Source organism: Aethina tumida, chromosome 1 (genome assembly GCF_024364675.1).
Source record: "Aethina tumida isolate Nest 87 chromosome 1, icAetTumi1.1, whole genome shotgun sequence".
Lineage (NCBI taxonomy): Eukaryota > Metazoa > Arthropoda > Insecta > Coleoptera > Nitidulidae > Aethina > Aethina tumida.
The window spans coordinates 4,166,843-4,179,646 of NC_065435.1; the positions used below are offsets into that span (position 1 = coordinate 4,166,843).

The window sequence follows — 12,804 nt, forward strand, 5'->3', positions numbered from 1 at the left end:
AAGTAAGTAAGTAAGTAAATAATAAAACAAGAAACAATCCGAATCCGCATAGTAGTGACAGAATTAAGATAGATAAGTACCTATCTACGTGCGCTTGTGCGAGAGCGAATAAGAAGCAGAGAGAAAATAAGTATGTACGCGGTGGATACATAGAATAAGTACATAAGTATGTACGAAGCGAGTTAAGTAAGAAAGGGATAAGCGAAGTAAGTGGGGTGAAATAATTGTTCGGCTCGATCAGTGTGCGTCGGTGTGTTGAAGGATGGAGAAGAATGGAACGAGAGAGAGGGAGTGAGAGAGCGTCAAGTGATCGAAGCGAGAGAGGCGAGCCGGAGGCTGAACGCAGCGAGCGTCCGAACGTCCGCTGAATCAATCGCCGACCTCCCCAACGTCCCTCCATCCTTCTCTTGCGGGATCCGTTCGCATCGAAGTATCCGTGGTACGCTTGGCGCATGCTGTTTCGTACCTGCGATCAGCTTTGAGCTGCCGCAAACTAACAGTCAGTAGAGTATTAGTTCGAAACACCTGTAGACGCTGGTATGTGATTGAATGTAGTAAAGTCCAATATTGGAGGATGCATGTTAAGCATGGAGGCTCGAGGAACTGAGGAACTGTGTCGTGTAGTGCGGCTGACATGCCAATGCCATCCTTGCTAATGTGACTGAACCAGAACAAAGGGATTGCCCGCAATTTTCGGTACCACAGACACACTGAATAGGTAAAACCAAACACACCTATCTACTATACGCATGTTGCTTGCAAAATCCAATTACCCAACCGAAAATACACCTTGGCCGCATCCACAAGCTTGACTCTCACACCCCTTTTCGGTCCGACGTTTTGGTCCTGGTACGGCGGCGAGACGGAGTACCGAGCACCGAGTAGCCGGCTGTCACACACACAGTATTCACTCACACCTAGTTGTTTTCAATATTGAATGATTACAATAATACCTGTTATCCGGGAGCTGGCAAGACCTGTTCATCAACTATTGCTTACACTTGATCTTGTGATCTTGAATGGCGACGCGGTACGCGGTACGCCCCTACTAGTTTACCTGTACTTGCACTCACGGACCGGTGCTCTCGGTGCTCTCTCATCTTTTGGCGCCGCTTGTCTAGCATCGGTCTATTGCCAACGCCATCGGTCTATTGCCAGGCAATTTTGCGGATTTCCCTAACTCTTTCACTCTCCATTTCGTTCTTTATTTTCTGTCCAACCGTCCATTCACTGGACAACTAAAGCTGTTCAACAAGGTCCACATCTTGGTACTCTTACTTACTTACTTACTTACTTACTAACACACGCCTCGTTCTTATCATTATTTAACTTTACTTTCATTTATCTGATTATTATTTAAGTTTATTCATTTTCTTAAAACTGATCGCTTTATGAAAGTGGTACTGCGGTACGTTGGACTTAACTAATATCTTTTACATAACGACGATGACAATCTCCGACAAAGTCCCAAATAAATTTTGACCCCATCGATTAATTGCATTGTTTTTGACTTGTGCGTTAAGTACCTTGCTCAAAATAACAGTACCACTCGATAAATATTTGTAAATTGTTGTATTATTGTTGCGAATTCCCTCATTATCTAATTCACTGTCGATTTCATTGTTAATTTCCTGGTCGCATTAGGTATGCAAGTCGTACCGTTCCGACTCGTGCACACCAAGAATACCTGATTATCTGCTACCAATCGCACGCGTTATCACACCCACCACCCTCTTTTCATTCGATAACAGACGCCTCGACCTCCATTGCATCAACAACGAAATTATCTTGGATAAACACAACAAGGTCCAATAAGATTGGCCCACACACAAACCCTCCTAGTAAAAGAATAAATCTAGTTGAACGTGTGAATCAATTTTCCGCATCCATTGTCTAATCCATCCTGGCATAAATAAAACGAAATTTACATGCATTTGTGTTCGGTATAAGATAAGACTTGAAATCGTACCTAAAACTCGTTTCGTATTGTTTTTTAATGGCCCCCATTAATAAACTTCAATGTGGTGCACGTCTTGATGAACGCATCGCTAATGAAACTGACGTCGATGAATGCAATCTCAATACATACATCATTTAGATATATATATGTATGTATGTATGTATGTACGGCGGGGCCGGTGTTTTTATCGGTCCTTCCACATGAATCAATAACTCGGCCAAAGCACAAGAAGTGGAAAGTTGAAAATACACGCCCAACACAATTTTATGTCCACTCAGAATTACTCTCATATCTACAGCCAATCCCTATCGCAATCACATCGCACGTATTAATATGTCAGCCATGTTGAAAGAGTTTTATCTTTACGTCGACACCTCGTAGGATATTCGTCCAGATGTTGCACGCTCCGATCGCAACAAGATGATGCCGGACCAACAGGGCTCCTTTCTTTATTCTTTGTTCCTTGTGGATGGGCGATAAAGCTGACAATGAAATATTAATTGTGCTGAATGAAGCTGAGCTTTGTTTACCTCACCACTATGCCGGTCACGGAACTGATTGTTGCTTTAATTTCAGCCGACCAACATGGAGTTTTGAGGTCGAAATCTGATAAGTTGCAAGCCATACAAGTGCCATAAATTGAACATTTATCCATAATCGATAGTGCAATAAATAAATCGCGTACGTGTGACTAAAAGAAGAAACCTCTGTGATATAGACTGAACAAATATTAGATGCCATAATGACCCGTCGCAACATAGATGATCTGCCGTCGAAATCGTCCCCTTGCAGTGGCATGATGTCGCCGCCGCCGCCGCAGGCCTCGCCGGCCGAACGATCGCCGCTGAGGGAGAGGGACGCGCCGGAGTCGCCCGCAATGTTGGCGACCATGACGCCGGTGAACGTGATGGAACTGAAGAAGGAAATGGAAGAAGAAAGTGCCATGGGTAGGCCGCCCCTATATACTCAGGTTAAAACGGAAGTCATGTACGAAAATGACGACGACATATATGCTCAAGGGATATCAGACAAGCACGATACCCCCATAGATCTAATATACGATGACGGTAACAAAACGGTGATATACACAACGGCGCCAGACCAAAAGAGTCTGGAGATTTACTCAGCAGACAACACGGGTGAAATAACGATCAACAACTATACTGGTCAGCAGCAAATCGCTGACGTGCTGATCGATGGTAACGCGGCTACGATGGTTAACGCTAGCGGGGAGTCGGTCGGTAGTCCTCCGGGTACAGTGTCAGTGGTGCTGCAGGGAAACGGCCAGGGGCTGCTCCAATATCCCCAGGCCCAAGTACCGGGCACCACCGTTCTCGTCCTCTCCGAGTTGGTCGACGAAGTCGGTGTTCCAGTCGTCGGTTTAAGGTAAGACTTTAAGTCTTTTCTTTGGCATGTGGAGGCAGTTATTTTACTTGTTCATGCTTTGACACTAAAGCTTTTGACAGCAAAGCTAACTAAAACTACTTGAAGACTATATTTCTAATCTACTAACTAAGTAGAAGTTGTACAGTTAACACCAAAATCAATGAAGGCAAATTTTCTATGAGCAATATTCCAGTACCCAACGTAGCTTTCCATTTATCCTACAAAGAGTGGGTTCAATTTAATGGCCAACAATGAATGACACTAATTTTATTGCTTCAAATAAAAAAGAAACAATTGTACAGGCTTGGAGACAAAGTTCCCTTTAATACACCCAATAAACAGTAATAAAGCTAATACTGGCATACCAAAGAGCAAGTTTTAAAAGCCCAAAATCGAATTCCCCAATGCTTCCATCAAAAAAAATCTAAAATTTGAGTACAAACTAAAGAGAAAAAGATCCTATTAACATAGTTACATACAAAAACCAAGCCACAAAAATGTGTCGTAACGTTTTCATTCAATGATAATGGTCTGAAATTCCCCAATGTTCGGTTTACCAAGAACGCAGCAGCAGCAGCAGCAGCAACAGCAGCGAGGATGCGAAGAGAGGATGGGAGCCACTAAAAGCCGAGCGTATTTTATTAGCCTAGTGGATTTATAGGTATTAAGAAATTTCTCGATGCGGCTGTGGATTAAAACAGACCAGGCAACGCTGTTAGTTGTCTTGGCCCATACAAATATTTCAAGGTCGAATATTATAAGTCTAATAACTGACTCCACTTTGTATACCTACATGCTCGAGACTATCCATCTATTCGACTAATCATATTTTTTTTTCCTCTCGTTTTTTATTTTATTTTTCCGTTGGAAAAGACGCTTGTTCAATTTTGTTGGTTTGTCCGCGTGGTTGCGGGACGATGGGCCGTTTTAAAGATGTTCGTACATGCGTCGTCGTACGTGCCTGGGAAAATACGTGCGTTTTGTGTTCGCCTCCTTGTTGCAATTGTTTAAAACAAATATTTAATTAGAATGCACGCAAACGTTGACTGACAAAATTTCACGTGTTAATGTTAATTTTATGTATTTTATTGTTATTGCTTTTTGCTGTTTTTATACGTTATTGTATTTTGTAACGTTTGATTTTTTGTAATTTTTCGGCGATTAATTAACAACAAGGTTACACGTTTATGTAAATAAATCTTTCATTTTCGTCATTCGTTTAAGGTTAATGAGTTTAGGTTAGGTTATGGTAGGCTAGCTTTGATTAGGTTAGGTTAGGTTGGGGAGATTTAGGTTAGGTTAAGTTATTTAGTAAACCTCATTTTTCAAATTGAAAAAATATATTTTTATAATTAAATATAAAAAATACACTAAATAAAATTTTAAGAAAATTCATCTTTTTTGATAAAAAATGAAAAATAAATAAATAAAAAAATATTTATCAGACACTAATAATATACAATTCAATTTTCACATTCAGTTTCATGTTTTTTTTTTTTAATTTTATTAATAATTAACAAAGAGGACTATTTAATATGTGTAAATATAACTAATAAAATGTACTAAATAAAAACATAGATATTACTATTTTCATAAAGAAATAATAATAAATAATTCTTTTCATCTTTTGGTTTGCCTGAGTGTTTTTTAAATTATATTAATAATTAATAAAAAGGTATAATATTTAATATGTACAATTATGTGTAAATATAATTAGTAAAATACACAAAATAACCAAAAAATATAGATTTCAATATTTTCATAAAGAAAATTTAAAAAAGAAAAATATTTATCAAATACTAAAAATATAATTTTATACAATTCTTAAAATTTCTTATTTTATTTTTATTTTTTATATTATTGTCCGATTTTTTTTAAATTTTATTAATAATTAATAAAAATAATAATATTTAATATGTACAATTATGTATAAATATAATTAATAATATACACAGAATAAGCATAATAAATAAATGAATAGAATTCAATATTTTCATAAATAATAAAAAAAGAAAAATATTTGTCAAATACTAAAAATATAATTTTACACAATTCTTAAAATTTCTTATTTTATTTTTATTTTTTTTATTTAAATTTCCTATATTTTTTTAATATTTTTTATATTTTTGATAAATATATATTTTTATGTTTCTTGTCATTTTTTGGTTTGCCTGATTTTTTAAAAAAAATTATCAATAATTAATAAAAAGAATAATATTAGATTTCAATATTTTCATAAAGGAATAATACAAAAGAAATTTTTTTTATCAAATACTAAAAATATAATTTTATACAATTCTTCAAATTTCGTATTGTATTTTTATTTAAATTTCATATCTTTATTTAATAGTACATATATTTTTGATAAATATATATTTGTAAGATTCTTATCACATTTTTGTTTCCTGATTATTTTTTTAATTTTTGTAATAATTAATTGTACATATTAAATATTAACATTTATATTTAATATATACAATTATGTGTAAAAAAAAATAGAATTCAATATTTTCATAAAGAAATAATAAAAAAATATATTGTCAATTATTAAAAATATAATTTTATACAATTATTAAAATTTCTTATTTTATTTTTTATTTAATTTAAAATTTCGTATCTTTATTTAATACTTTATATATTTTCGAGTTTTAATTTTTAAGTTTCTTGTCATCTTTTGGTTTGTTTAATTAAAAAAATATATATTAATAATTAACATTAAATAATCAAAATATACTAAATAAAAAAAAAAAAATAGATTTCAATATTTTTATAAAGAAATAGTGAAAAAAGAAAAATATTTATCAAATAAGAATTCTATACAATTGTTAAAATTTATTATTTTAAATATTTTCAGTTTAAATTTGGCACATTTATTAAAATTAAATATTAATTTTATTAATTTAAATTAATATATATTTTAGTTTCCGATATCTTTTGACTAGACTAGAAGTTTAAAAAAATTAATAATATTAAAAAATTGATATTTATCAAATCTTTTTTTATTTATAAACAACCTTTTGTTTATTGGTTTTCGATGCATTAGTCATAATTTTGGTGAAACATATTAATAAGGTAATAAATTTACAATTTTATTAACTTATTATATTTCACCTGTTATGGAAAATTACAGGTGTAAATTAAATAATAAATAATATCATCACATCTTACATCAGTTTACTTTTTTCCTCCCACTTTTCGTGATTCAATAATAATAAAGTTAAGTTTCTTAATTTAATTAGCGTTAGTCACTAAAATAATAAAATTTCATTATGGCTTATCCACTCTGATTTATAGTTATTTACAAACTTGCCTTAAATGCTAAAATAGCTAAATAATTTATTACATTGTTGCAATAACATATAAATTAATTTCTAGTTTATTTACACGTAATAAAATAACGCAGAGAACGAAACGTAATTATTTTAGTGTTAAACACAGTACGAATTAATTTTCTCGGCTGTTCATTAACAAAAGCTTCAAATTGAACAAGCGGCTTTTTATTTCGACATAGGCTGAAGGCTGAACGGTGCAACGATAAATATTAATAATAATTAATATTTTCTCAATTCAGGCGTCCATTTCAGCTTTCAATTATTTGTTTTGCTGTTTAGATAACAGTTTAATAAAAAATCGTCGGTGTTGCGTTGAAACGTTGCATATATTTCAATCTTGGACTAACCTATGATATTTTAAACGTATCTTACGAAAGATATGCTCACTTTCATTATTGATATTGAATATCTGTTTTTGTGTTGATTCGATGTGTCGTTAGTTTTTGTTGTTAATTTAATGTATGGCTGGATATAATGGACACATGGACCAGCAGTTAATTACTAGGTTTTAGTTTAGAATTTTTCGTCATGTTCATTATAATTTTATGTCGTTTATTGAGGCAATAAAATTAACATTATTCCTAATGGCGACCCAATCGATGCGTCCGTGACGGTGTCAACGATTCGTTAACATCCCAATTTCCAAGATTTAAAACCGATGCGAATCACCCGAGGGTATAACAATTGCAATAACGCAGTTGTTAATTGTTTTGTTGACTCATTTGAATATAAATATAAAACGCGGTTCTAAGAACATATTTTTGAATTCATGGCCACGAGAGAGTTTTTTTTTTTTTTGCTATCCTTTTAATTTATTGTTTATTACTGCAAAATGTTAATCCACATTCGGTCGTACCATTTTAATAATCACCAATCATCCATCAATATTAAATAAAACTTGGCGAAATGTCTTTATTATTATTCATACGGTATTCCCGCGTGAACCATTTTTTAAATTTAATTTTGTATTATTTCGTTTTGTTGTTTAATTCCGTGCCAATTAGCGTAATAAACGCAATTACTCGGGGAGACTTTAATGAGCGCACAGGAGACAAACCTCTCTCACTCTCTCGCATCGACAATAAAGATTGGTGAAACGAGTAAAGGCAAAAATCAAGAATTTTTTCAATTTTTATTTATTTATATACATATATATATGTATATATGCGTGCTGCAGTTTTAAAACACGTAAACAACTCAAGGTTTTTAAACGATACCGAAGCAATTTCGTTGTTGCCCAATGACTCGTGTCAACTCAATGCTACAACAATTAAAGCTGGCTTACTTTAAATTGTTGGAAATCTATAGCCAACGACCAAGGAGGATAAGAAGACGGTGATAGTGCACCTATTGGAAATTCATTTATTTGTTGCACAAATGTTGAATGAATTTAATTATTTAGATTTAGTTCTTGTTAATATAAATAAAACCACAACATAATATTATAAAAGATCACAATTAATTTTATAATTTAAGCATTTTATACTTGTGTGTTTTAAAAGTATTTTATAATTGTTCAATTATGTTTTATTGTTGTTTAATTTGTTGAAAAAGTTATTAAAACATAAACAAATGAGACAAACTAGTACAGTAATAAAATTGGAATTAAATTTTTAACTAAACAACTCTCTTTACCGAAATATTTTATTTAAAATAGCATAAAAAGATTAAAATTGTAATATTCTATTATTTACGATAGTCATAATTTTTCTAATTTAATTTAATGATTATGTAAAACATTTTATTTGAGTAAAGAAAAGATAAAAAACTTATTATTTCCAGAAGTAATTAATACACATTAATATGATTGGTAATTTAACATAAATATAAATAAAAACTGATATATAATTAGAAATATTTTTATGTTCATATATATTTTATTTTATTTAAAAATTGCCACGAAAAATTTAATGAACAATATTTTTATAAAATATTATATTTTTTCATATTCTTCAGATGTAATTAATATATTAATTAATCTTTAATAAATATAAAAAAATAATAATTGTTAGAAAAGAAATGTTAAAATATTTTAATATACATGTTTTTTCCAATAAAATAAGAAAAATTATTTTTAGAAGATATTTCAAAGAGAAAATATTAAAATTTTCTTATTTTATAAGTGTATAGTAAATATTTTTTTGATAAAAACACAACTAAAATAATACTAATAATAATTTTAATAAAAACATTTTTATTTGATGAAGGTTTTTTTGTTATAATATTGTGTATAAATAAATAATTTTCAATATATTATTTTAATGTTAAAAAATAAATACTTTTAACATATTTTACTTTATTATTTTTTAAATTTAAATGGTTACTTTCTAATTTTTTAAGCTTAATATCTTAAATTTTATAAATTTAAATGTCTATTCTTAATTTTTTAAGTATAATATTTTTAATAAATTACATAAATTTGTTATTACTGCTAATATTTTTTCACAAATTTACGAAAAAATAAAACATAATTATTCATAATTATAAAAAAAGGTGTCCACGATAAATTACAAAAAAAAAAAAAAATATTTTTAAATATATTATGCAATTTTTATTTATTTACATAAATATTTTATTTTATTTTTAATTTAAATGGTTATTTTATATTTTTTTAAAGATAATTAATATCTTAAATTTTATAAATTTCTGATTATTTTGAATTATTTTTTCACAAATTTATGAAAAAATTAAAAAAATCATCAAAATCATCGTTAAATTGAAATGGTTATTTTTTAATTTTTAAGGCTAATGCCTTAAATTTTCTTAATATTTTTTTCATATATTTATGAAAAAATAAAAAAAAAATATTAAAATAATTATTGAAAAAAATCGAGTACAAATAAAAAAATTTAAATTTTAAACTTTAGTACTTTAAATTTTATAAATTTAGAAAGACCATTTTTTTAAATTTCATTGTTTATTCTTATTTTTATTTTTTTATGCTTAATATTTTAAATATTTTAGAATTAAAGATTTTATAATTTTTTTTTATTATTTTTAAAGCTTTAATATTTCAAATTTTATAAATTTAAACTAAGTTTTATTTTTTTTATTTTAATTGTTTATTTTTAATTCTTAAAATAATTTTAATTTTTTAAAATATAAATGGTTATTTTTAATTTTAATATTTTAAATTTTATAAATTTAAAATGACATTTTTTTAAATTTAATCGTTTATTCTTATTTTTGTGCTTAATATTTCATATATTTTATAATTAAAGATTTTTATTTTTTTTTTTATTTTTAAAGCTTAATATTTCAAATTTTATAAATTTAAAGTAAGTTTTAACTTTTTTTCCTTTAAATTAATTATGTATTTTTAATTCTTAAAATAATTTTAATTTTTTAAATTATAAATGGTTATTTTTAATTTTAATATTTTAAATTTTGTGAATTTAATATGAAAATTTTATTATTCTTTTAAATTTAATTGTGTATTTTTAATTTTATTTTTTATAAGTCTAATATTTTAAATTTAAATTGAAGATTTTATTATGTTGAATGTAAATGTGACAATTGTTCTTAATTCAAAAAATACGTTTCTTTCATAAGTGTAATGTAATATTTTTTATAAATATGCAAAAAATAAAGAATTAATATAATAAAATTCACGACCACATATAAAACATTCAAAAACACGAGAGTGGCCAGAATCCTAACAGAAAAAAAAGTAATAATCTGCATACGTTTATTCAAAAGTGACCTCTTCAAAGTTCTAGAAGCCATTAAACCCATTGCGTCCTCATCTAAAATGACCAAACAAAACGAAAACCAAGTTGGAGCAAAAAAAAGGCATTTAATAATAATAATTCAAACGAAAGGTCAACGCCTAAAAATATCAAAGTAACAAAAAAGGCCACGTCACAGCCGACATGCATTATTATTTCGATAAGCGCTATTTGTTATCATCATCGTTCATATCCGCAGATGCCGCTGAATTTTGATGAAAACGCAAGCGAGAGAATTCACAGAAAACAAACTTCATATGAGCCGCGGCACATAATATAGATTCTTCTGGATTATTCAAGGGCAGACATACCAAAATTGGAATGGAGATTTTTTCGAGACTGTGGCACTGTCAGTGTGTGGCTTTTTTTATATGTAATTGCCGCTAGTATATTATAATGCACGTACGGGCAATACATTTAATTATGTTTAACATGCGTCGAACAATAACGATAAATTCATTAGGATGGATTTTTATTTTCGGCGTCGCACGATGCGGGGAATTTTGCCTTGAACCTAAAGCTTTAGACGTTTCAACGGTACGGTTGTTATTTCTTTTACGTTAGTTTTTTTTTTTTTCTTTTAAGGCAAATCGTGTTAATATGACAGGTACGTTTCGGTTTTTATGCGATATACGAAGTTGGACTTCGATAACTCGAATTATTGATGAGTCGAAGCAAATTGGTTGGCAATGGTGTACCAGGATGAATGCTATGTGTAATTTCTCCTTGATAACTCGAACTAAATATTTGACACAACCTTTGACAAGTCGAATTTCTCCTGTCCCAGGTAAACTCCTCGAAGTTTTTCCTTTCCGCTGATACCAAACGGCATTCCCTGTCGGCAACAATTCTAAGACTAATTATCGATTGATTAAAATAATGCCGGAAACTCCTACAATTTACTTTATGGTGATTACATGATTACAACATTCTAAATTCTAAATGGAAGTATATTTAACTAAGGGTTTTTCAAATTAAATGTCTTAAAGACAACCCCTACAATGGTAATGCTTATATTTCGTTAACAGACTTCGTCTGAGAAAACCTATGTATGAAAATGTTAACAAAACTATTCTGGAATGGTTTAATCGTTGCTTTTTTGATAATGAAAATAAAAGTCCTTTCATAAAACAGAAATATCTGACGTTTTTGCATTAAAATAAAAACTTGTATTATGTATTACATATTTTATAGATTATTTCTAATAAGTAGAGTACTCTAGCAGCATCTTAAATCATAATTACATGATCAGTCCACATTTATAACTTACACTATAACTCATATGTAGAGCAACAAATTAAAAAACATTTTATTAAAAGAACGATACTTTTTAATTTGAATTAATTTTATAATTATTAAGTGTCTAAACATTTTTTACTTCCCAGTTGATTTCATATTTTTTTTTTGTGCTTGACATCATTCCTTAAAGCTAAAAATGCCTAGAGGTGCCCTTTTATCGATACAAATTAGACAACAAATTGTTCTGGAATGGCGAAAAGCAGAGTAAAATTGCAGTCGATTTAAATTTAAACAAATCAATCATTTGGAGGGCGATTTCCAATGTTAACAGAAGGTACAAATAAAAAAATTAAATGTGCTCAAAAATAAATATTTTTAAATATATTATATTAATCTGTAATTTTTATTTATTTAAATACGTATTTTTTGTATTATTTTATTTATTTATTTATTTTTAATTTAAATGATTATTTTTTAATTTTTTAAGGTTAATATCTTAAATTATATAAATTTAAATGGTTATTTTTAATGTTTTTAACCATAATATTATAAATTTTATATATTTAAAATAACAATTTTATTTTTATATTTGTTTGTTGTTACTGTTATTGTTAAATTATAAATTAAAATAAAAAAAATAATTCTTTTAAATTTTAAAGTTTAATACTTTAAATTTTATAAATTTAGAAAGACCTTTTTTTTTTAATTTAATTGTTCATCCTTATTTTTATTTTTTTATACTCAATATTTCAAATACTTTAGAATTAAAGATTTTAATTTTCTTATTTTTATTTTTAAAGCTCAATATTTCAAATTTTATAAATTTAAAATAAATTTTAATTTTTTTTTCATTTCAATTGTTCATTTTTAATTTTTAAAATATAATATTTTATTTTTTTTTAAATATAATTGGTTATTTTTAATTTTTTTACTTTAGTATTTATAAGTTTTATAAATTTACAATGACAATTTTATTTTTATTTTTTTTTTGTTTTTGTGATTGTTACGATTAAATTATAAATTAAAATAAAAAAAATTAATTCTTTTAATTTTTAATGTTTAATACTTTAAATTTTATAAATTTAAAAAGACATTTTTTTTAATTTAATTGTTTATTCTTATTTTTATTTTTTTATGCTCAATATTTTAAATACTTTAG

General features: G+C 28.0%; 1 protein-coding gene across 4 annotated transcripts in view; it reads left to right on the forward strand.

Annotated features, from left to right (window-relative positions):
* The first annotated feature begins 448 nt into the window (after window positions 1-448).
* Window positions 449-12,804, forward strand: part of LOC109609469 (protein grainyhead) — a 101,174-nt gene continuing 88,818 nt past the window's right edge. The window contains exons 1-2 of one of the 4 annotated variants that reach the window (XM_049968341.1): window positions 449-718; window positions 2,537-3,346. In XM_049968341.1, coding sequence (XP_049824298.1) covers window positions 2,703-3,346 — 644 coding nt within the window. In that variant the 5' untranslated portion in view covers window positions 449-718; window positions 2,537-2,702. The remainder of the gene's footprint in view (window positions 719-2,536; window positions 3,347-12,804) is intronic. The other 3 variants (XM_020026125.2, XM_049968339.1, XM_049968342.1) reach the window with 3 other exon arrangements.